This window comes from Mustelus asterias, chromosome 5, assembly GCF_964213995.1.
Source record: "Mustelus asterias chromosome 5, sMusAst1.hap1.1, whole genome shotgun sequence".
Lineage (NCBI taxonomy): Eukaryota > Metazoa > Chordata > Chondrichthyes > Carcharhiniformes > Triakidae > Mustelus > Mustelus asterias.
In genome coordinates, this window is record NC_135805.1 from 137,894,363 (window position 1) to 137,920,490 (window position 26,128).

Below are 26,128 nucleotides of genomic sequence, written 5' to 3' on the forward strand. Positions count from 1 at the left end.
TTTTTGGTCAACTTATAATTAAAACCAGATGCAGATCGTAAAGCTACTCTGAGGCAGGACTTGGTCTGGGAACTATGATCTGAAGCTTCCTGTGTTGACCAAATATGGGAAGTTGTTTATGTTGACTTGGACTTGGTGGCACTGAGTAATGGGGTTTGCATGCAATCTGAACTAAGCATATTGGCGTCGTTTACTAGTAATTTCATTGGCTGTTCGAGCCATGTGATCGGTTTCCGGTTACGCAATTGGCTGAATGCTAGAGAATCTTTTGGAAGCAAGTGAAATAATTTGTAGATAAAAGACATGTCCAGTCTTTTGTCTCTATCGAGATCCACCATCGTAAGAAGTGTGCTCTGAAGGAACTTCTTCAGAGAAGACCACGAGTATAGATTCTACATTGGGAATAGTCCTGGCCAGGTTTTTCCTAAAATCTGGTAGTATCTATTTTCAATTAAATAATTAGAGTTAATGTTAAGAGTTAAAGTTTTGTAAAAGAGTTAAAAGGGTTGCAACTGTTTGAGTTGGTACCTAATGTGTTAAATAAAGGGAGATTATTGATTGAATTAAGATCCGGCTCCCATTCTTATTTGTCTCATTCACCTGGAATGTTAGAGGGTGTTTAAATTGATAGCTGAGTAATAACGGCAAGAGTTTTGGGGGCTCGAATGGTCTACTTCATTTTCTATGTGTGCACAGATCTTTATCTGCCCATGATTCACCACTTATCTGTGATGGTTCCATTTTCATCTCATCCAGATTGCTTTTCATCACCTACCCTTATCTTTAATAGGCACAGAAAATGCTGGAAATACTCAGCAGGTCTGGCAGCATCTTGGGTGGCACGGTGGCACAGTGGTTAGCACTACTGCCTCACAGCGCCCGGCTTGGGTCACTGTCTGTATGGTGTTTGCACATTCTCCCCGTGTCTGCGTGGGTTTCCTCCGGTGCTCCACAGATGTGCGAGTTAGGTGGATTGGCCATGCTAAATTGTCCCTTAGTGTCAGGGGGACCAGCTAGGTTAAATGCATAAGTTTATGGAGATAGGACTTGGGTAGGATTGTGGTCAGTGCAGACTCAATGGGCCGAATGGCCTCTCCTCCTGCACGGTAGGGATTCTATGATCTATGGAGAGAGAAACAGTGTTAACGTTTAGAAAGGAATAGGACTCTTCTGCAGAACTGAAGGAAGGGAAGTCTGGGAATAGGGTAGAGGGTGGGACCCTGGGAAAGATTAAGTGACAAAAATGTCAATGAACAAAAGTCAAAGGGAGCAGTAATGGTTGTAGGAAAGAAACAGAGCATTTGTCAGAGTGACTGTGGATGGCAGAATAATGAACAGCTCTGTCCGAAAGTAAAAAGATGAAAAACAAGATTCAGACTGGCATATGGCAAAAAAGAAACAGAATCAAAATAGGGAACTCTGTTCATGATCTGAAATGATTGAACTCAATGTTAAGTCCAGAAAGATGTAAAATGCCTAATTAGAAGATGTTTCCCAATCTTAGGGGCAGTTGGTGGCACAGTGGTTAGCACTGTTGCCTCACAGCGCCAGGGAACCAAATTAGATTCCCGGCTTGGGTCACTGTCTGTGCGGAGTCTGCACGTTCTCCCCGAGTCTGCGTGGGTTTCCTTCGGGCACTCCAGTTTCCTCCCACAGTCCGAAAGATGTGCTGGTTAGGTGCATTGGCCATGCTAAATTCTTCCTTAGGCACCAGTAGCAACTAGAGGATTTTCACAGTAACTTCATTGCAGTATTAATGTAAGCCTACTTGTGACACTAATAAATAAACTTTAAAAATATTCAGCTCTCAGCCCTGCCCTAGTCTAGGCTATGCCTGTCATGCTTTGTACCATCTCACAAGCCATAACAATTCTTGACTGGAGCACATCAATTGTATTCACAAAATATTTGCATTAACATCCATATCACACAAAACCAGCCCTTCTATTGGCAATCTTGCTAATTTCTCTCTCTTCTCCTCCTGATCATTTCTTTTTTTCGCCACACTCTTTGTCCTTTTTGCTCTATGTTCTGCTTTCTTATCTAGCTTTTTCACTTCACCCTGCCTTTTTTTTATTGTATCATTAGTTACTGTCTCAATGAAGACATTCATTCATTTTGGCTGTGTTCAGGTGAACATCCAACAGAAGCTACTTCTGCCTCGGAGCTGCTTCCAATGTCCCAGGAATCTGAAGACTTCTTCTACACCATCTCTCCTATTTTGTCATTCCCACAATAGGTAGAGATCTATAAGATTGCGTAAGGGTTTGATATATTAGTCATAGAGATGTTTCCACTTGTGGGGTAGACCAAAGATAGGGACAGCAAGTATAAGATTGTCATTAAGAAATAACACTCGGGAATTCAGGGGAAACCTCTTTATCCAAAGAATGGTGGGAATGTGAAACTGCTACTGCGTAGGAGTTAAGGCAGGTAGCACAGGGGGAAGCTCGGTAAACACGAGAGGAAAAGAAGGGACTTGTGTGGACTGTAAACACTGGCATGGACCAGTTGGGCTGAATGGTCTGTTTCTGGATTGACATTTTATGCAATTCTATGCTGTTGTTACTTTTCTCTGACATAAACACTTGTGGATTGAACGATGTGCCGCGGAAACTGGTTAAATCTTGCTGCAGGACCCACATTACTGCATAACGTTGCTGATATTGTCATAAAAATTGACCTCAAAACGTTGCCGATTTTTTGGGGTTCCCGCACAAAGTACAAAGAAATCCGGTACTGATCAGGATTAAAGCAAAAGGGGCTTAGAACAGGATTAAAGATTATAAAGATAAATATAGAGTGGGATGATGAAATAAAATACTCCACTGCACAGTTTTTTATCTGCCTGAAAGCTTTGGATTCTGAGTCTTTTATTTTGCTCCATCTCCTTCTCAAGGTGAATGCTACAAATTAAAAGTTAATGATGGGCTCTGCCACATTAGCTGTCAGTGTTATTCATTGGACCTCTTGGTGCCACTGCAGCTTGGTGCATAGTCAAAGGCCACTGCAAATGCTGTCTGCACCACTACCTACAAGTGTTGACAGCATTTTGTGGTTACCACGCCTGCCTTTGCTTCATGCATTGGGTGCCACTGCTGTTCAGCGCATTGATTGCGGGGAACGTCCATGGTATTAGATAGGGTTACTGGGGTCATTTGGTACGCTGGCTGCCATTGATGTTGCCACTAGAAGTCCCAATGTCCATTGTTACTCAGACCACTGGCTGATATTTGTCACAGTAAGAGTTTTAACAACACCAGGTTAAAGTCCAACAGGTTTATTTGGTAGCAAATACCATTAGCTTTCGGAGCACTGCTCCTTTGTCAGATGGAGTGGAAACCTGCTCTCAAACAGGGCACAGAGACACATCATGATATTTGTCACTCAGTATATTTGCTGTTAATGCCAGTCAGTAAGTTGAGTTCCAGCACTGACTGCAAGCGCTAACGTTACTCATGCGTTTCCTCGTCCATTCATTGCCTATGGACGCTGCTGGTGTGTTGACTGCTCATTCTGATAGGTGTACTGGTTGCTGATGCTGCTCGCATTATTAGAGCCGTTGCATTGGTGGCCGATGTTGCTCAACACATTGACAACTCCATGCATTGCCGGCAAGTGCACCCCCACTTTCTATGGCTATGCACCCAGTTGTATTGCTTCCCCTTGAGTGTGGAGGGTTGCTCTGCTTTAAATGCCAGCGCGGATCCACTGGCACTGTAGGTGCATTGGCTGCATGTGTCCCTCCTGGTGCCGCATCCAGCGAAAACCACTGACGTTCCGCCCCTCCCCAGTATGGCCCCGCCCTCCAGAATGAGGGCCCGCCTCCAAAGTGAGGCCCCGCCCCTCCCAATGAGACCGCGCCCCGCCCTCGTAAAGCCCAGCCCCCTTCAGTGCGGATGCGCAATGTGGCCCCGCCCCTCCACACAAAGCCCCGCCCTTCCACACAAAGCCCCGCCTCTCTGGGAGCCCCTCCCTGTGCAGCCCCGCCCCTCAGCGAGGCACTGTACTTCCCAGTGAGCCCTGCCCCTCTATGCGAAGCCCCGCCCCTCAGCGTGGCCCCGCCCAGCCCCTCCTCGCGCTCCCTCTGGAAGGTGTCATGCGCGGTGAGCGCGCGGCTGCTGCCCCCCCTTCATTTCCATGGCGACCGAGGAGGTGGCGGTTGCGGGCCGGCGGAAAGCTCTGTCCCTGTCCCGGCTGCGGGCCGCCCGCTCCCGCTACCAGAGCCTGCAGATCTCCGATGATGTATTCGGGGAATCGGGCGCCGACAGCAGCAGCGACGACAACCCGTTTTACAGCACCTCAGCCGGCAGCTCGCAGTCCGACTGGGGGGACGAGGAGGCGGCGGCGGCGGTGATGCTGGTGGAGTCCCCGGGATCCGGGGGCAGGAGGCCCGGGGCTGCCGGACAAACCGCCCTCGAGGCGGGGGACCGAGAGGAGGCGGCGGGATGGACGGAGAGGCTGAAGGACGTCGCGTTCCCTCCGTTCGTCGACTCGGCGGGTAAGGGGAGTGAGGGGTGGCCGGGGAGAGAGAGAATCCGGAGCCCCGGGGATGTGTTCGGCCAGACCCTTCCCCCTCAGCAAGCTGCTCCCCCAACACCTGCGGCGGCTCCAGTCCCCCCGCGGGAGTTGGCGGATCCGCTCCCTCCCTGAAAGCCGCATCCCCACCCACCCAGCAGCAGCAGCATCCTGATCGCCTTACCCCCTTTCCCCTCTCTCTTAACCCTCTTTCCCCTCTCTCTTAACCCTCTGCAGCCGGGGGAAACTGGGATCCCAGGGCTGGGTGGATTCCCTGTGCTTGTCCGAGCCGGAGAGCTGTCACCTCCCTGTGTCCAGGAATTGATGTGAATAGCCGGGGAAATTCTCAATCTTTGTCAATACACGGCTCTCCCAGACTTTAAATGAGGAGAAACCCCTCCTTATACACTGCCTTGCCACCTGATTTGGTTAAGTTCATTTTATTATTGTCACCAGCAGCCTTGCATTATTAACACCGCAGTGAAGTTACTGTGAAAATCCTCTGTAGTTGTGAATTATTTATCGGCCCCTTTATTTTTGCTGGACCTCTTGTTAGGGTTTTGGGACTGTTCTGCCTTTGAATTTGTTGGGTGCTGTGAAATTGTTGATTCTGTCCATGTAGCAATCGAAACGGAATCGTCAGTCAGAAGTAACTGCCTATATTGCACAGCAGATAATCATCACTCGGTCCACCCACACTCCGCAGAAATCCGTATAAGACTGGGTCCGAGTTGATGGAGCCAAATTGGAGGGAAGTAATGCAGAGGCTAAATTGCTTTGCCATATCCCCAAAGCGCAGGAATTAGTTTTATTGCATATTCATGCTTCGTGTTAGTCCGTTATCCTAGTCTTTGGTAGACCAGTATGTTCACTTCGATTCTTCTATTTCATGAGCTATTAATTTTCATGATCCAGGGATTATTAAAGGCAGTGCATTTACTTGTTGCTTTGAGCCTGCTGCAATCCCTAAATTACATTATTTAATGGCTGTCTGGTTTAACTTTGAATTCCCACCGTGCCCCCACCACTTTTGCAATGTTGAGATATAGGGAAGGTTTTTATTCTAGTGAACATACTTTACACGGTTCTTTGTGTTATCTACAGATGTAGAGGTTGTACGACAAACTGAAGAAAGCTAGCAGCAGCAGGTTCAGTGACATAATCAAAATGTTGTGCCCAGATGCTCAATGATGAATTCTGACAGTTCCAAAAAGAAGTTTTAATTGATCTGCAATGGTGAAACACAGCACCCATATGTGTAGAGCAAGCATTGAAGACCGGATTCTTTATCAGATCAAGGTCAGGATGAGAAGAGCCAGAACGATGGTTCTGAGGATAATTTATTGAGAAAATGAGTGTTGTGTGGTGTAACTCATTCCAGGTAGGGCAAATATTTCAAAGTTTATGAGGTTGAAAGATAGAAACAGCTACAAGTTTTAACCAGTTTGCTAGGAGATGCTCACTATTAGTCTCATTTTATTTAGAAGTATACTGCAGGCATACCAGTCAGTGTCATTTTTGACATTATTGCTTTCTTGTTAAATTTAGATTGTTTTTCTTGTATATCCCTCCTTTTTAATTTCTAATTTCGTGTATCATCTTTCAGGTGGATTGCAGTGGTTCTTTTTTGGTCCCTTGCATTCCAATGTTCCTTAAGTCCTTCAAACCTCTTTCTTGTTTCTTTCTGTTTATGTTGGAGCTGTACCTCACTACCGGATGTTATTGAGTCAGCCTGGTTATGATGGAGAGGCAGCCGATCTGCCAACCCCTCATATCGTGAAGCAGAACCTGCTACTGTGCTGTTGATGCAGACCCCTTCCTTCTAACTGGCATTGTGACACATTCTGATTAAGGTGCAATGAATCAAAATTATTTCACAAATCTTTGTACAGAAATTCTTGTATCAAATCCATTTGCATCAAGTTGCACAGATTCTAATTTGTGTTTTCTTTCGCTTCCTGCCTCAAGCACTTTATAATTGAGAGCTTCTCTTCAAAACATCTGTCAAAACCATAAAACTCACAAGCTGAATGCTTGTATCAGATTAACAGCACATTAACAGGCCATTTAGCCTCCACAATCCATATGGGCATTTATACTGCACTTAAGGTTGATTTGGTTTCGGACACTGGGGGCCCGACTTCACCATCAAGTTGTGTCCGTTTTCGGGCGTGGAAAATTAGTAAAGTCGGGCGGAGGTGAGTAGCGCATGCATTTAAATTGACTTAATGGGCTGCACGCCCAACCTTACTGGCACTTTCCCCTTTACCACTGTGTTTGTCCATCCAGATTCGGCGCGAAACAAACATGCATCCAGATTTGGGCGCTCCAGCTAGTGAGGACGTAAGTGCCGAGCGTCCGAATCGTCTCCTTGAGATCAGTGGGGGGGGGGGGGTCTGCTGCCACTCTGCCTGAGATCGGTGGGGGGGGGAGGGGGGGCCACTCTGCCACTTTGCCTGTGATCAGTGAGGGGGGGTTCCGCTGCCACTCTGCCTGTGATCAGTGAGGGGGAAGGGGGGTCTGCTGCCACTCTGCCTAAGATTGGTGGGGGAGAGTCGGAATAAAGGGGTCAGTAATGTTGTGAGGTAGAACAATATCTGAGAGGACCGGGGGAGGCATTATCCGGCCCGGGAGCGATGTGGCAGGGAAGCCACATTCTATCATTTCTTTTCTGCGCCTGCGCAGTTGTTGGCGCCGATCAGAGCTGAAGGATGTTGGGTGAGTTAAGCCCTGCCCACAGGCTTGTGCAGCGTGATTCGGAATCGCTGATATTTTTTCAGGCAGAGTGCGTATGGGGGTGCCTCAGAACGGGCCTAAAAGTCGGATCTGAAACACTCCCAGTTTCAAGTCCGCCCAGCACTTAGGATCAAAATGGTAAAATAGGGCCCTGAGTATTAAATGTGATTCTACTGCCCAGAACAATTTTTCAATTGATTTTTAGGATATTGAATTGACATCATCTGTCTTTTTATTTGCATCAATTCTTGGGAAGTCAATGTTGCTGGCAGGTTCTCTAAGTTGCCTTAGAGAAGGTGATGGTGAGCTACCGAAATGACCCACTGCAGTCCTTGTGGTGAAGGTACTGCCACAATGCTTTTAGGGTGGAAGTTAAAAGATTTTTGATACAGTAACACTGAAGGAATGACAATAGAGTTCCAAGTCAGGATGGTGTGTAACCTTGCAGTTGGTGGTGTTTCCATGCACTGGGATACCTTTATCCTTCAAGGTTGTGGAGGTCATGGGTTTGGGAGGTGCCATTGAAGAAGCCTTGCAGAGTTGTTGCACTGTATCCTGTTGATGGTACACACTGTAATCACAATGCAGTGTTGTGGAGGAAGTGAATGTTTGCTTTATGTAATACACAATATAACCCATCTGGATGTTTTCCAATTGAGAAGAGGGAAGATTATGTGGGGTAAGAGAGGCAAAGTCAAGTGGCATGATCCAGATTATCCATTCTCTATATTTCCCACCCCACCTAAAATTCTAATCAGGTTTTTAAAAAAAAAACTGTGCACATTGCTGGCAAGCTCTGCATTTGATGCTGATCCCTAATTGCCCTTGAGAAGATGGCAGTGAGCCACTGATTTGAACTGCTGCAATCCATCTGGTGTAGATACACTCACGGTGCTGTTAGAAAGAGAGTTCTAGGTTTTTGACCCAGCAACACTGAATGAACAGTGATGTACTTCCAAGTCAGGGTTGTGTGTATCTTGGAGAACTTGTAGCTGGTGGCGTTCCCATGCATCTGCAGCCCTTGTCCTTCTAGTTGGTAGAGTTCACAGGTTGGAAGGTGTTGCTGAAAGAGGCTTGGCGAGTCTTTGGAAGTGCACCTTGTGGATGGTGCCCACTGCGCTGGTGATGGAGGTAGTGAATGTGTACATTGTTGGATGGAGTACCAATTAAGCAGGCTGCTTTGTCCTGGATGGAGTCAATCATCTTGAGTGCATTTCATCATATTCTTGATTTGTGCCTTGTAGATGGTGGACAGGCTTTGGGGAACCTGGAAGTGAGTTACTCACCACAGAATTCTCAGTCTCTGACCTGCTCTTGTAGCCACAGATTTTTATGGTTGGCTGAGTTAAGTTTCTGGTTAATAATAACTCTCAGGATATTGATGGTGGGGGATTCAGCAATGGCAATGCTGTTGAACTTAGAGGAGATGGGTTAGATTCTCTATTGTTGGAGATGCTCGTTGCTAGACACTTGTGTGGCATGAATGTTATTTGCCATTTAACCAGCCCAATCCTGAATGTTGGCCAGGTTTTTCTGCAAATGAACATGGACTGTTTCAGTATCTGAGGAATTATGAATGGTACTGAACACTGTAATCACCAGTAAACATCCTCACTTCTGACCGTATTGAGCGGCCTCAGGCAAGGCATGGGGAGGTGGGGTCTGCTTCCTAATCAACACCTCGTGGTGCCTAGACATAGCAACACTGGCAACTTTCTGCTCCCCAGACCTAGAATACCTGACGCTAAAATGCCGTCTCTACTGCCTTCCGCGGGAGTTCACCTCCGTTATCCTGATGGCAGTTTACATCCCACCCCATGCAGATGGGAAGATTGTGCTGGACGAAATATACACCACTACTAATAGCCTTGAGACGAAACATCCCGAGGCCTTGTTCATTGTGGCCGGGGACTTCAATCAGGCCAAGCTCGAGTGTACTGCCAAGTTACCATCAACACGTCTCCTCCTCCACCAGAGGCCCAAACATCTACACAAATGTAGATGTTGCTACACAAATATCAAACACATGATGTATAGCAACATATCATGTGATATGTTGCTACACAAATATCAAACATACCTACCACTCTATCGCCCACCCACACTTTGACAAATCAGACCACAAGGCTGTGCTTCTGCTCCCAGCTTACAAGCAAAAACTGAAGCGTGAGAACCCAAACTAGAGGATCAGAAGGACCTTGGGGTCCGGGTCCATAGGACTCTAAAATCGGCCCTGCAGGTGGAGGAGGTGATTAAGAAGGCGTATGGTGTGCTGGCCTTTATCAATCGAGGGATTGAGTTTCGGAGTCCGGGATAATGATGCAGCTATATAAGACCCTCGTCAGACCCCACTTGGAGTACTGTGCTCTGTTCTGGTCGCCTCATTATAGGAAGGATGTGGAAAAGATTGAAAGGGTGCAGAGGAGATTTACAAGGATGTTGCCTGGATTGAGTGGCATGCCTTATGAGGATAGGCTGAGGGAGCTCGGTCTTTTCTCCTTGGAGAGACGTAGGATGAGAGGAGACCTAATAGAGGTGTATAAGATGTTGAGAGGCATAGATCGGGTGGACTCTGAGACTTTTTTCCAGGGTGGAAATGTCTGCTACGAGAGGACACAGGTTTAAGGTGCAGTGGGGTAGGTACGGGGGAGATGTTAGGGGTAAGTTTTTCTCTCAGGGTGGTGGGCGAGTGGAATCGGCTGCCGTCAGTGGTGGTGGAAGCAAACTCAATAGGGTCTTTTAAGAGACTCCTGGATGAGTACATGGAGCTTAATAGGATGGAGGGTTATAGGTAGGGATGTGTTCGGCACAACTTGTGGGCCGAAGGGCCTGTTTGTGCTGTAGTTTTTCTATGTTCTATGTTCTAACCCATCAAAGAGACTTGTGCAATGTTGGTCTGAGGAATCGGATGATCTTCTACGGGGCTGCTTGGAGTCAGTGGACTGGTCAGTATTTAAAAACTCTGCAATCAGCCTGAACGAGTACACCACTACAGTAACTGGCTTCATTATTAAGTGTGTAGAAGACTGTGTGCCAAAAAAGCAAATCCGTGTGTTCCCCAACCGGAAACCATGAATGAACAGGGATATCCACTTCTTGCTGAAGCCAGGTCTGAGGCGTTCAAGTCAGGCGACACTGACCTATACAAGAAAGCCAGATATGATCTAAGGAGATCCATCAAAGATGCCAAAAGACAATACCAGACCAAGCTAGAGTCTCAGGCTAGCCACACCGACCCCTGCCGATTATGGCAAGGTCTGCAAGACATAACAGGCTACGAGGTGACGGCATGTAAAATCGCCGGCTCCAACGCACCCCTCCCTGATGAGCTCAATGCATTCTACGCCCGTTTTGTGCAAGAGTTCAGCGAGAGCATGCCCTCCACCCTGGAAGCCTGGATGAACCTGTATCTGGGGTCACCATTGCAGATGTCAGAGCAGCTTTCTTGAAAGTCAACCCGCGGAAAGCAACTGGCCCGGATGGGGTACCTGTATGAGCACTCAGATCCTGCGCGGATCAGCTGGTGGCGGTATTCGCAGACATCTTCAACCTATCTGAAGCCTCTATCTGCTTCAAGAAGACGACTATCATCCCGGTACCTAAGGAAAAACCAAGCAGCATGCCTTAATGACTATTGGCCGGTGGCTCTGACATCCATCATTATGAAGTGCTTCGAAAGTCATGGCACAAATCAATTCCAGCCTCCCAGACTAACTGGATCCAGTACAGTTTGCCTACCGCCGCAACAAGTCCACAGCAGATACCATTTCCCTGACCCTGCACTCAACCCTGGAACACCTAGATTACAAGAACACCAATGTCAGACTCCTGTTTATTGACTACAGCTCAGCCTTCAACACTATTATTCCCACGAAACTCCTCTCCAAACTCCGTGGCCTGGGCCTCGGCACCTGCCTCTGCGACTGGATCCTGAACTTCCTAACTCACAGACCACAATCAGTAAGGATAGGCGGCAACACCTCCTCCATGATCATCCTCAACACCGATGCCCCACAAGGCTATGTTCTCAGCTCCCTACTACTTATACACCTATGACTGTGCGGCCAAATTCCCCATCAATTCGATTTTCAAGTTTGCTGACAACACCATCGTAATGGGTCAGATCTCAAACAATGACGAGACAGAGTACAGGAATGCGATAGAGAATCTGGTGAACTGGTGCGGCAACAGTAATCTCTCCCTCAATGTCAACCAAATGAAGGAGATTGTCATCGACTTCAGGAAGTGTAAAGAAGAACATACCCCTGCCTACATCAATGGGTGTGGAGATGCCGGCGTTGGACTGGGGTAAGCACAGTAAGAAGTCTCACAACACCAGGTTAAAGTCCAACAGGTTTATTTGGTAGCAAATACCATAAGCTTTCGGAGCGCTGCCCCTTCGTCAGATGGAGTGAAAATCTGTTCTCCAACAGTGCACAGAGACACAACATCAAGTTACAGAATACTAATTAGAATGCAAATCTCTACAGCCAGCCAGGTCTTAAAGGTACAGATAATGTGGGTGGAGGGAACATTAAACACAGGTTAAAGAGATGTGTATTGTCTCCAGACAGAACAGCTAGTAAGATTCTGCAAGATCAAAATAGAAAGGGTCGAGAGCTTCAAGTTTTTAGGTGTCCAGATCACCACCAACCTGCCCTGGTCCCCCCCCCCATACCAAACTATAGTTAAGAAAGCTCACCAACGCCTCTACTTTCTCAGAAGATTAAGGAAATTTGGCATGGCAGCTACGACTCTCTCCAACTTTTACAGATGCACCATAGAAAGCATTCTTTCTGGTTGTATCACAGCTTGGTATGGCTCCTGCTCTGCCCAAGACCCCAAGGATCTACAAAAGGTTGTGAATGTAGCCCAATCCATCACGCGAACCAGCCTCCCATCCAGTGACTCTGTCTACACTTCCCGCTGCCTCGGCAAAGCAGCCAACATAATTAAGGACCCCACGCACCCCGGACATTCTCTCTTCCACCTTCTTCCTTCGGGAAAAAGATACAAAAGTCTGAGGTCACGTACCAACCGACTCAAGAACAGCTTCTTTCTTGCTGCTGTCAGACTTTTGAATGGACTTACTTTGCATTAAGTTGATCTTTCTCTACACCCTAGCTATGACTATAACACTATATTCTGCACCCGCTCTCTTCCTTCTCTATGAACGGTATGTTTTGTCGGTATAGCGTGCAAGAAACAATACTTTTCACTGTATGATGATACATGTGACAAATCAAATCATAGCAGTGACTGAAGTTGGTTGGGCCTAGGGCACTACTGAGGAATTCCTCCAGTGGTATTCTGAAACTGAGGTGATTGGCCTCCAATGACCACAACCATCTTCCTTCATGCTCGACACGACTCCAGTAATATGGAGAGCTTTCCTCCTGATTACCTTCCATTCACTTCAATTTTGCTGGGGCTTCTCGATGCCATACTGAGTCAAATTATGCTTTGATGTTAAGGGCAATCATTCTCATCACACTTCTTGAATTCAGCTCTTTGATCTATGTTTGTTTGGATCAAGGCTGTAATGTGGTCAGGAGTTGTTTGGTTGTGGTGGAACAGAGTGTTAGTGAGCAGTTTATTGCTGAATAAGTGCCACTTGATAGCACAATCGATGACATCTTCCATCACTTTGATCGAGAGTAAACTGATGGGGTGGTAATTGGCCAGTTAGGATTTGTCCTGCATATATGGACAATTTTTCTTATTGTCAGGTTGATGCCAGTATTTTAACTGTAGTGGAACAATCTAGCGAGGGGCTTGGCAAGTTCTGGAGCATGAGTCTTCAGTACTACAGCTGTGATATTGCCAGAGCCCATAGCTTTTGCTGTATTCAGTGCCATCTGCAGTTTCCTGTCATCACCTGGCCAATGACTGGTATCTATATGTTGGGGATCACAGAAGAAGGCTGAAATGGATTATCCACTTGTTACTTCTGCCTGAAGATGGTTACAAATATATTAGCTTGTCTTTTACACTTGAGTGCTGGGCTCCCCACCTTTGGGGATGATATGTTTGTGGACCATTTCCTTCCATTAATTCTTTACCTCCAGTTGTACAGGACTGCAGAGCTTATATCTGATCCACTTGCTCTATCACATGCAGCTTCCGCTGTTTGACGTGCACATTTGGCAAATCCTGTTGTAGCTTCACCAGGCTGGCACCTCATTGTTAGGTATGTCTGGCGCTGCTTCTGGCATGCTCTCCTATACTCCTCATCAAGAGTGTGTTTAGGAAAGTTTTCTACGGCATGTTTCCATTCCAACAAGAAAGGAGGCATGACTTGCCCTGATTCTTGGGAATGAGGTGAGCCAAGTGGATTAAGTGTCAGGGAACATTTAGGTAATAGTGATCATTGTATCATAAGTTTTAGACTGGCTATGGAAAAAGAACAAAGAATAATCCAGAATGAAAATGATGAACAGGGCGGGCGGTGGGGGAGGAGCCAACTTCAATGGAATAAAAATGCCTCCAATTTATTCAGCCCAGAACCAAATATTGGCAAGAAAGTTGCACCTGAATAATGGGCTACCTTCAAAAAAGAGAGTTTGGGTACAGTCAAGGTTTTAGCCACAAAAGGGAAAGGGAGGGTAAACTAATCTAGCGCTCCCTGGATGACAAAAGGGATAGAAATTAAGATAAAGAAGAAAAATTGTGCTTAAGGTGGGTGTCAGGTAGAAAATACAATTGAAAACCAGCCTGAATATCGAAGTTTTAGAAGGGAGGAGAAAAAATAAATAAGAGAATCAGAGGCAAATTGGAAAGAGACTGGCAGCTTACATATAAAAGGGAACCCCAAAGCCTTCTATCGGCATACAAATAGTAAAAGGGTGGTAGAAGGAGCAGTAGGGCCAATTAGCGAACAAAAGGGGATTAATGTATGGAGGCAGAGAGCATGGCTGAGGTATTAAATTAAAACTCCACCTGCCTTTTCCAAGTAGGAAGATGCTACCCAGGACATGGTGAAAGTGGAGATAATTCAGATTCCAGAAGGGTTTGAAATTGATGAGGAAGAAATACTGGCTAGCCTGTCTGCACTTAAGGTTGATAAGGCACCAGGAATGGATGAAATATATCCAAGGATACAGAAGGAAGTGAGTGTGGAAGTTGCAGAAGCACTGGCCATAATTTTCCAATCTATCTTAGACTCAGGAGTGGTGCCAGAATTCTGGAGAATCGCAAATGTTGCACCCTTGTTCACAAAAGAACAAGTCAGTTTAAGTTCGGTGGTGGGGAAAACAAAACTAATAGTCACATGAACAAATGAATATTAATTAAAAGAAAGGTTGTGTGGATTTTGTTTTTAGGAAAAGTCATGTTTAACTAACTTGCTGGAGTTTTTTGAAGAGGTGACAGAGGGTTGATGGGGGGACTGCTGCTGACGTGCTGTTCATGGACTTCATAAGGTATTTGATATAATGTCACACAACTTCTTGTGAACAAAATGATGGCTCCTGGAATATAAGGGACTGTAGCAACAAGATATGTAATTAGCTAAGTGACAGGAAACAGAATAGTGATTAATGAATGTTTTTAGGGCTGTAGAAAGGTTTGTTGTGACATTCCCCAGGGATCAGTAGGGACCCTCGCTTTTCCTGATGTACATTAATGACCTAGACTTTGGTGTACAGGACCCAATTTTGAATAGGGAGAAACTGTTCCCATTCGAGAATGAGAGGGCACAGATTTAAAATAATTAGCCAAAGAATCAAAAACAACTTGAGAAAAGACTTTTTCATGCCGCTGGTCTGGAACGCACTGCCTGAGATTGTGGCAGAAGCAAGTTCGATCGTGACATTGAAAAAGGAATTAGATTGTTACCTGCAAATGAAGAACATGAAGATTATGGGGAGAAGGTGGTAAAATGGCACTAATTGAATTGTTCAATTGGCGAAATGCTGTTTACACAATGGGCCAAAAGGCCTCCTCCTTCACTGTAACCATTCAGTGATTCTGTGAACCAGGGTTGGTTGCATGGTTTGAATGTAATAGTAGAGTGAGGGATATGCCAAAACGGTCAAGTTACATATAATGCTCGAATACACTTCTTCTGCTACTGATTGCCCACAATATCTCGGGGATGGGAAGCGCATGAGCAACAGACCCATAAGTGCTATGTGGGATTGCGGGTGAGAAAATGGTTGATCTTGTGTTGAGTAGTTATTTGCCTGGAAGATTTGGTGCAGCGCTACAGGAGTTGAAGCTGGGAATTTCAAATTTTGCTGACAGCAGCAGCTGCACTTCAGTAATCTCAATCAATCAATTTATCCATTCATCCAAAAATGAAAGGCAGTGCTGGCTACTGCTGAAATTTTACCATCCATTTCTACCATCCCTACAACTGTATTCCCAGTAATGAAATGCAAAATCTCCTGTAAGGTGAGATGAAGATGGTTGGGAGGAGGTTCATGTGAAACATAAACACTAGCAAGGACCAGTTGGGCTAAATGGCTTGTTTCTGTGCTGTAAATTCATTGCAATTATTTTGCTTTCTTTAGATAATTTTGGAGGAATGGGACAAGTTAATAGCTGTCAGCCATGAAAATAACCTAGTTAAGAGACACTGGGTGAATTGTTTCACTTGTGTAGCATAAAGATGATGCAGAGTTTAACACAATCGCCACCAAAGCATATGCTTTTCTTCTCTATTCCTCCAGTCCCATCATATTACATACATTCTACCTGGATGTAAGCTGCTGAAAAATGTGGTTGCTACAATGTTCACAGACACTTAAAAAAGAAAGATCTGCATCTACATAGTGCCATTCAAGATTTCAGGATGTCCCAAAGTACCTAACAGGCATTGAAGTACTTATGAAGTGTTGTAATATAGGAAATATGTCGATCAATTTGTGCACAACAAGGTCCCTGTTTTACAGTTAATGATTGAGAGTCAATTATTGGGTAGGAAACCAGGGAGACCATCCCTGCAGTTTGAAATGGACCATGGAATTTTTTGCTTCCACCGCCGAGCAGATGGGGCCTCGGAGTTTGCTCCCCGTGTCTGCGTGGGTTTCCTCCGGGTGCCCCGGTTTCCTCCCACTCTCCAAAGATTTGCAGGTTATCAGCCATGCTAAACTGCCCCTTAGTGTCAGGGGGATTAGACAGGGTAAATACATGGGGTTACAGGGATAGGGCCTGGATGGGATTGTTGGAGGTGCAGGCTCAATGAGCCAAATGGCCTCCTTCTGCACTGTCATGATTCTATGATGTTTTTCCCGATGTGTGGTGCCCAGAACTGAAGGCTGAATGGGGAATAACCAGAATATTGTGAAATAATAGAGGGAGAAAAACTCTGCTGATACATGTATTAGGATCCAGTTAGGGACTGTTAACATTTAAATAGAAATCTGAGCAACATTTTTGACCAATACACCACAACTACACCACAAGACTTCACTTTTTTAACAACACAAACTTAATTGTTTATAAAAGAATTAAACAAACAAGCACTATTAATTTAACAATATGGTTTATAGTTGCTTGTAATGCACACTTCCCCCAAGAATTCTCTTATAAAGATACATCAATCTTTTAAAAAAATAATGAAAGATTTTTCAATTTTTATAAAAATAATGCAACAAATTCTCAATGATTGGTACAATACAGGAAGATTATTTTCAAACAAGTGCATGTAGGAAGAGACACAAGAAAAATAGCAATATAGTTGGCTCGGATTATTCATTATATCCAGTGCCTTCCATCATGCAAGAAATGAAATGATATATTTAAGGATGGGGGGTATAACAGGATGTAGCCACAATTAGCTTAACTCTATTTAGTGGTACACAACCAAGGTCACAGTATAATGGTAACCGAGCTACAGAACTTATGGAATACCTTGTAGGAGTACATTAGACAATGCAGAGCCCAGAACTTTAAGATAAGAGTCCTGCTATACTTTATGGAATGTATCCGATTTAGCTTCGAATCATAGAATCTCTACAGTGCAGAAGGAGCCATTCGGTCCTTCGAGTCTGCACTGACCACGATCCCACCCAGGCCCCCTCTCTGAAACTCTGTGTTTGCCTTGTAAATCCCCCTGACATAAAGGGGCAATTTAGCATAACCAATCAACCTAACCCACACATATTTGGAGTGTAGGAGGAAACTGGAGCACCTGGAGGAAACCCACGCAGACACGAGAGTGGGGGGCAAGCAATGTGCAAACTCCACACAGATAGTCACCCGAGGTCGGAATTGAATCCGGGTCCCTGGTGTTGTGAGGCAGCAGTGCTATCTACTGTGTCACAATGTCGCTCTTGAAGTAAACAAGTCAAGAATTCCATCGGTATGCATTCCAAAAATGATTTTGTGTCAATTCTGAATTTAAGGGGACTTAGAGCTAACCCACGAGCAAAGGATATTCTTCTGTGCTGCAAATGTTAGGATATTGTACAGGCTTTTCCCATTCACAACACTGACTTTTTTTGTCTGGGAGACCCAGTATCAGATGCAAGGGATCAAATTCTAAGGCTGAATCGAAGATAAGCTCAAACTGGATAAGGGTGTTTAAGCTATTGGCTTTAATCTTGACACAGGACCAGAAACAATGCAGGTGATCCCCCATGTTCGCCTTGCACATCTGGCCCAACAGGGATATAGCGGGGTCAAACCTGTGCCACAAGCTTGGAGACAGTACAGTTTCTTAAGTTGAGTTTCTTTTGTTCTATTACAAACTGAAATTTTATTAGCACATTCCCAGAATCACCCCATGTCTCCTTGTCAACATTTACTGTGAGGTCTCTCTCCCAAGACTGCAGTGTGTCCAATGTATTTTCACAAGATCTAGAGCATAGAGTGTCATAAAATGTACTAATTGCCTGGGTTTTGCAGATGGCAGGATTTTTACTACCAGGAAAATTTTACTATAACAAAGAAGAGTTGTCTTATTAAGGATAAGGTCCCGAGGCTGCAAGTATCTAAAAAAGGGAATGTTTTGGAATGTCAAACTGTTGATATAGCTGCTCAGAGGGTAACACCGTCAAACACGCCACCTAGTTTACAGAGATCTCTATCCACTTATTGAAACAGTGGTCCACAAAACCTGGTGGGAAATCCGCTTTACCTTGAATGGGAGAAAAAGCGCAAGTTAAATTAGATCTCCACTCCAACTCACGGGCCATCCTCCAAGCCTTCAGTGTAAATGACAAGATTATCTCACTTATCTAACATCTTCAGAAGCAAAAGTGACTGCAAAGAGTACAAGGAATGGTCAGCTTCAACGTCGAGAGATATGGAGGAAGGATCTCCCTTAGCCCATTCACGTATAAATCTTAATATTTGGCATTCCTAGCCCTCCTTTAGAACCAGGCAACTGCAGCTTAGCTCATTTTAAACAAGGCTTCTTCTTGAGCCAAACAAAAGAACTGAGCATCCCATTAATTTCTTTAAGGACCTTAGTCCACAGGATGGGTAGTATTTCCACAGGATAAAATAGCCTAGGTGACACATTCATCTTAATCAAAACCATTCTACCCAACCAGGAAATCGGTAAAGATGACCAATGTTGTAGGTCCCACTTAACAGAGGACAATAATGAAGGAAAGTTTGCTTTATATAATTGACGAAAATCAGGGGTAATACAAATACCCAAACAAGTAAACTCTGATGAGGACCATATGAAGGGAAAACAAGGAGGGAGGGGGTCTATCCTTTAACTTGCTCAAGGGCATAACCTCTGGTTTTGTGACGTTAATCTTATACCTGAAGAAAGAATAAATCTAGCTACCACATCAATAATAGCAGGAACAGAGACATTCGGCTTAGAAACAGCCAGCAACATATCATCAGCATAAAGCAAAATTTTATGCTGCTTACCTCCACTAGACAATCTGGAAACCTGAGGGTCACATCTAGAGCAAACAAAAAGGGAGACGAGGAACATTCCGACATCCCTGCCTAGTCCCTCTCTGAAGGCCAAAATTCTCAGATCTATAACCATTTGTAAGGACTGCCACCATTGAGTTCCTATAGTGTCTGAATCCTCTTCAGGAACTCACCTCTCACTCCAAATTTATACGACGTATAGAATAAGTAATTCCATTCCACCCTATTGCAAGCTTTTTTGTCATCCAACTAACTCATTTAAAGCACGCTTTTGGAAGACCTGGATAATAATCAGCAATCTCCTAACATTATTGCATGAGTTTCGACCCTTAATAAATCCAGTCTCCAGGTGTATCGCCAAAACAATTGGCAATTTCAAATCAATATTCAATAAAGAAATGGGTCTGTAGAAGTACATTGCTCAGGACTTTTGCCTGATTTCAAGATTAAGGAAACATTTGCCTCCCAAAACCCAAGACTGTGGTAGCAGACCCACCTCAAATGAATGATTATACATACCAATTAGTTGATCTAATAACAAGTATTTGAATTCCTTGTGGAATTCACACCCAAAACCATCAGGCCTGTTTGCCTTACCAGGCTGAAGCTCCTTTATAGCAGAGACCACTAACTCCCCAGAGATCGGAGCATTCAAAGCTACTCTCAGATCCTCCGAGACAAGAGAAGAAAAAAATGTTCCACAAGTACCAGAGCGTCCTCAGCGTGGTCTGATTTATATAAATTGGCATCAGCATTCTTAAAAGCCTTTTAATATCTTCTGCACTTATTTCCCTTAGAATCTACCACCAAAACAATAGTCTGAGAGTCCGATTTCCTCCTTGTAAGAAAAGCCAAATATCTAATCAGTTTACTCCAAAATTCATACAATCTCTGCTTACCAAACTTTAAACTCTTCTCAGTACACTGGGTCAACAAGAGTCCAAACTATACTAATTTCCTTCAACTTTGCAAGACAAGGATTCTTACCACATTCCTCTCCAGTTCAGCTAGTCGGATTTCCAACTGGCACTCCGGCTTTATCAATTTATGCCTCTTTTTGGTTGAAAATGAGTTAACCAAACGTCTAGTAAAGGGCTTGCAGGAGTCAAAGGACAGGGGGGCTCGCATCAAAGAAAATTAACGGAGTAATTTGGTCTTGAACTATGAGATGAATTTATGGTCTGTAAGTAGAGACGCATCCAATCTCTAGGACCTGGACTGAGAGTGGGCTCCCTTAAGAAATTCTAAAAAACTGGAGCATGCTCAGAGATCTCAATACTACCTTTGTTACAAGAGGCAACCGATTACAGGGTCAACTTTGGCACAAAGAATTAGTTAGTCCAGGTGCGAGACATGATGGGCTGAAAAAAATAATTGGGATGCAGAGTTCTCCGCACTTCCAAACAATCCACCTCTTCACAAGCCAAAGCCAACACCCTACCTTGCTGCATAGGAGGGTTCCTTGTGACAGGGAGTTGTCAATTAGCAGGTTAAGATAGCAATTAAAATTGTCACCAACAAAGGAATAATGAGAGGCCAGTTCAGCAAAGTCCATAAAGACCTTTAGTGATAAAGTCCGGGGAATAATTAGGAGGACCATAGACATTCATTATTGACACATTCCTCCACATACCAGCCCCTTAACTACATACCTACATCCTTTGTCTTTCACGCAGAAAGAAGCAAAAAGCCCTTGTCACACACAAACCCACAGTTTTGAGTTTGAGGTGTTTCGCCTCATCCAAATGAGCTTCTTGCAACAAAGTGATGTCAACACTCTTTGAGAAAAGACAAAATCTTTGCTCTTTTAATCAGTTGGTGAATTCCTCACGCATTCCAGGAGCAATTGTTTAAAGTAGCTACTGCCATTGCTTCTTTAACTACAAAAAATACAGGGTATAAACACAGTTTGCTGCCAAGGAGTTTCGTGCCACACTTGGGTGTGCACCAAAAGGTGCTTTCCTCATCCCTAACCACCTTGCAGGCACCAATGATACAATATGTCTTTTCCAGGATATATACATGTATATAGTCTGTCTGTACCATAACAGAGATTTTATAACCCAAAACAAGTAGAATACAAAAATCCGTGAGCCCATAAGTTCTGTGGGGGGGAGGAGGGGCGTTTCATCCCTGGTATGAAATTACAGAGGATAAGGATAAATGGTTGTCCTTGGATTTACCAGGATAATGAGTGACAATTGGTTAAAGAGGTGTGAATTGTTTCCAGCCAGGACAGTTAGTGAGATTTTGCAAGCCCAAGCAAGTCGTGGGGGTTACAGGTAGTGTGGTATGAATCCAAGATCCCGGTTGAGGCCATCCTCGTGTGCGGAACTTGGCTATCAGTTTCTGCTCAATGATTCTGCGTTGTTGTGTGTTGTGAAGGCCGCCTTGGAGAATGCTTACCTGAAGATCAGAGGCTGAATGCCCTTGGCTGCTGAAGTGTTCCCCGTCAGGAAGGGAACACTCCTGCCTGGTGATTGTCGAGCGGTGTCCATTCATCCGTTGTCGTAGTGACTGCATGGTCTTGCCAATGTACCATGCCTCGGGACATCCTTTTCTACACTGTATCAGGTAGACAATGTTAGCCGAGTCACAAGAGTATGTACCGTGTACCTGGTGGATGGTGTTCTCACGTGAAATGATGGCATCTGTGTCAATGATCCGGCACATCTTGCAGAGGTTGCTGAGATTGGGTTGTGTGGTGTCGCGGTCACTGTTCTGAAGGCTGGATGGTTTGCTGCGTACAATGGTCTGTTTGAGGTTGCGCAGTTGTTTGAAGGCAGTGGCGGTGTGGGGATGGCCTTGGCGGGATGTTCGTCTTCATCGATGACATGTTGAAGGCTCCGGAGAAGATGTCATAGCTTCTCCGCTCCGGGGAAGTACTGGACAACGAAGAAATCATGTAACAGGATCAATTTAAGAGATGAAATTACAAGGGATACATTCAAGGATTAACGAAGAACTGCAGAATTTGGCTGAACAAGATAATGGGTGAAATTCACCTCAGAGCTCAGTTACTGGATTGCTGTCATCGGTATGAAAAAAGCAGAACAGGTTCAACATAAGGATGTAAAGTACAGGGGTGTACAGTCCAGGATTAACAAGGAACTGCAAAACGCAACTCCAAACCATTGCCGTTCATGGATTCTAAAAAAGCCGAACCTCAGCAGGGTTGTCGAATATCCTGATAGACTCTTCGTGGGTAACCCTCAGAAACCCTCACCAAATAAACCTGTTGGACTTTAACTTGGTGTTGTAAGACTTCTTACTGTGTTAACCCTCAGAACAGCAGGATAATGCAGGGCACACTGGATTCCAAAACCCTTCAAACGTTTTCTACCTTCATCGAAGCCTTTGTGCTTTTGCTGCACAGCTGCCAAGAAGTCCTTGAAGAACGAGACTTTCGCTCCATCATAGAGCCAAGTTCTACCATGGCTGGCAGCACCAAAACTCTGACGGTCCCTCAAGTTATGAAAATTCATGGTAATGGATGTTGGATGTCCCTGGGCCTCAAGATAGGATACGATGTACCCCTTTGAGCATGATCCTTCCTGCCGTCATGTCGAGGGTAAGAAAATGTGGTAGCAAGGTTTTAAAAAAATTTGAACTGGAACTTACTCTCAGCACCTTCTGGAAAACTGATCACATGGGATATTCTTTCTCCTGTCCCCTTTTTCCAGATCCATTAGGATATCTGACATACCATACAGCTGGTTCTCAAAGGATTGCAACAAAGACTTAACCAAAGAAGCAGCATTTCGACATTGAGGATTCTATGTTCCATCTCACTGAACCACTTGCTAGTATTCTGCAGTTCATCCAAGTGAGCAGTAATGTTCTATGTAAAAGCACTGAGTTTGTCATCTGTAACTTTGGTAATGTTTGCAGTCATCTCCCGAAATGCTTTTGAGAGCGCCAGCTCCCTTTCCTGCTGCATAACCTGGCTGTCATGCTGAGGGCCCCGGATGCCTCTGACTGCTCTCCTTATCAAGGATTTTCTTGACACTCCTCGGCATTTTGTCATCAAAACTCCACCAAAAATGTTCCAAGGGCACAGCACAGAATATTGACTCCAGGATAAGGCAATTACAAGCTATGCATCAGGATGAAAGGAAGAATTTAAAAAATGACCAGTGTCAGAGCTCGTGGAAACATGGCCATTCCTGGGCTTGCATCATGTGCCCCCCCCCCCCCCCCCCCTCCCCTACCTCGACACATTAAACATTATTTACATCTGTGGGAACCACTCCTAAGTATGCTACAGTGCTGTGGAGAATTCTCCTCAGTTTCATGTATTCTCCGAGGTAACATTTAAATTTACCATCTGTTAGTTTCATCCTTTATTCAGCTTACTTTTCAATACTTCCAAGCTAATCAGCTTGTTGCTTTCTTTGATGCAAAACTCTGTGGAGGACCACTGTAGATTCTTCCACGCGGTTCAAACTACACAATCTCCCTGCTTCTGTGCCTTTATGAAATTCAAACTGAGATTAAGTCTTACTTGCATTCCACACAATCATTGTTGAAATATATTTTTTAATCCTGTGTCAAGTGCAGACCTAGCTAACGGTCGTTTACCTTGGCCATCTACACTCAGGGAGTTGCAAAGCATATGAGGTCCATACTGCAGATAAATTGAAATCAGAGATCCTCCATGGACCCTACCCATCTCGATGGAAATGTAACCTGCTCTGGGCTGTGCTCGAACTGACCCTTGGATTAATTGTCCTTCATTTACAGTTTTTCCTTTGATCTGGTGAAGTAAGTTAGCTTTGTAACCTTTCAGGGTTTACTAAGTGCTTTTAAACTAATTCATGAACACATAAAAGCATACAAATTAGGAGCTGTAGGAGGCCATTCGGCATCTTGAGCCTGTCCTATTCAGTAGATCTTGCCTGATCTGATTGTGGACTTCATCAATTAATACAAACTGAATTTATTAATAAGAAAACAGCAGCCTCTTGGCTGCACCTTGCTCCCTACGTGTCTCCTGCCTAAAAGAGCTCCACTTCCTGGGGTGATTCCACACTGAGTTCCAATTGGTCCCTAAACCAGGTAACCCTGTTCTGCTATGCTGCCATTGAAGGGACAAGCTCCTTATTAGCATAGTGGCTAGTATCCCAACCTGTCACGTGGGAGACTGGGGTTCAAGTCCCCAAAGGGGTGAATCTTGCTTTATGGCAGTCGGTTAGCTCAGTTGATGGGATGACTGGTTAGTGTTGCAAAGTGACGCCAACAGCACAGGTTCAATTCCTGTTCCAACTGAGGTTATTCATGAAGGCACGCCTTCTCAACCTTGTCCTTTGCCTGAGGTGTGGTGACCCTCAGATTAATTCGCTACCAGACAGCTCTCCCTCTCAAAGGGTAGAACAGCCTATGTCTACTGGGACTATGGTGAATTTACCTTTTTAATCACCACAGTCCTCAACTTTTCATTCTGCTTAGCTCTGATAACCTTGGACTCCCTTGTCAATTAAAAATCTATCTACCCCTTCCTTAAAAACATTCAATGACTCTGTCTCCACCATCCTCTGGGGAAGAGAGTTCCAAAGATTCGTGACTCAGTGAAAAAAAATGTCGTCTTGATTGTGTTAAATGGGCAACCCCTTATTTTTAAACTCTGTTCCCTAGTTCTAATAATTTGGGTCTAACTGCAAAAATTAAACGTCCCTCTAAACTGCACTTGCAAGCGTTGCAGACATCACGCTTCCAGTTCTCAAACTCCATCTGCAGTTTTATGATGTTGCATTTCTAGCTCTTAATCTCTTAAGTCAACATGGCCACGACCCTTTAAGTGTAATAGACTCCAAGCTTGCTTTAGTTGCATTTTCTACAGTTAACACTTCCTAAAACTAAAAGTGATGTACTAAAACCCATGGAGTATGAATTCAATATTGACAACACCTCGCATAATATTAGTTGTCCTAAAGCTAAGAACGCAGACCTGATTTCTCCAAAGTAAGATGGTCTGTTATAAGTAACGAGGCGCAAATGCTTTATTGTTTGGCAAAAGTGCCTTATTGCTTTTGTTAATGATGATTGTACTAAGGCAAGTAGTTACAGATTTTGGCACATTTCACAGAAGAGTAACCAAATCACTTTTTGCTTTTTCCTGCCACAGGTCCTGTACATCAGATGCCGCTAAATGCAAGTGCAATTGACTTCTTTCAGCTCTTTGTCCCTGATAATGTTATACGGAATATGGTTGTTCAAACAAACATGTATGCCAAAAAATACCAAGAAAGATTTGGTTGTGATGAAGGTTGGAGTGATGTTAGTCTTCCAGAGATGAAAACCTTCTTGGGATATATGATCTCCACTAGCATTCACCACTGTGAATCTGTCCTCAGCATATGGAGTGGTGGATTTTATAGCAACAAGAGCATTGCACTGATGATGACACAAGCCAGGTTTGAAAAGATCCTGAAGTACTTCCATATTGTAGCATTTCGTTCCAGCCAGACAACACACGGACTCTATAAAATTCAACCTTTTTTGGATTGCCTGCAGATGACATTTGATACTGCATTCAAGCCTTCTCAAACCCAGGTATTGGCATCCATGGCACTGTAAGCTATGTAATTTTGCATGATTAACCTTTTCTGATTGAATTTCCAGAATATTGTCTAATGAGATTGAAGTAAGTAGAATTTATCTGAGATTTAAACTTGAACTGATCAATGCTGTGGGCCTTGAGCTTTGTCTCTTGTGCCCAGTTGAAATTGTACAATGTAAATTGTTTGAAAGAATTGCCTTTCTTCCATGGCACTGTGTGTTGTAACATTTTTTTGTGCCATGAAAATGCACTTAGCACGGGATGAATCCTAGCAACCCACCCCACATCCTTTTGTTGGCTCACTGCTGGGATTCAGCAGATGGCGAGTTCTAAATCAGGCTGGAATTATCAGAAGATGATTTGCACAATGAAAGGAATATTGATTGGATTGGTGGGGTAGAGAGGGGCAACATTGCAGCTTTTGGTCATACAGGGCAGAATTCTCCCCCAAAAATTCTAAGTGTCGAATCC

The 26,128-nt window shown here is 44.5% G+C and overlaps 1 protein-coding gene across 1 annotated transcript in view; it reads left to right on the top strand.

The window, feature by feature from the left end:
* Positions 1-4,140: 4,140 nt before the first annotated feature.
* The window catches only part of pgbd5 (piggyBac transposable element derived 5), a 68,865-nt gene continuing 46,877 nt past the window's right edge, over positions 4,141-26,128 (top strand). The window contains exons 1-2 of the mRNA XM_078213346.1: positions 4,141-4,501; positions 25,223-25,650. Of these exons, the coding sequence (XP_078069472.1) occupies positions 4,141-4,501; positions 25,223-25,650 (789 nt within the window). The remainder of the gene's footprint in view (positions 4,502-25,222; positions 25,651-26,128) is intronic.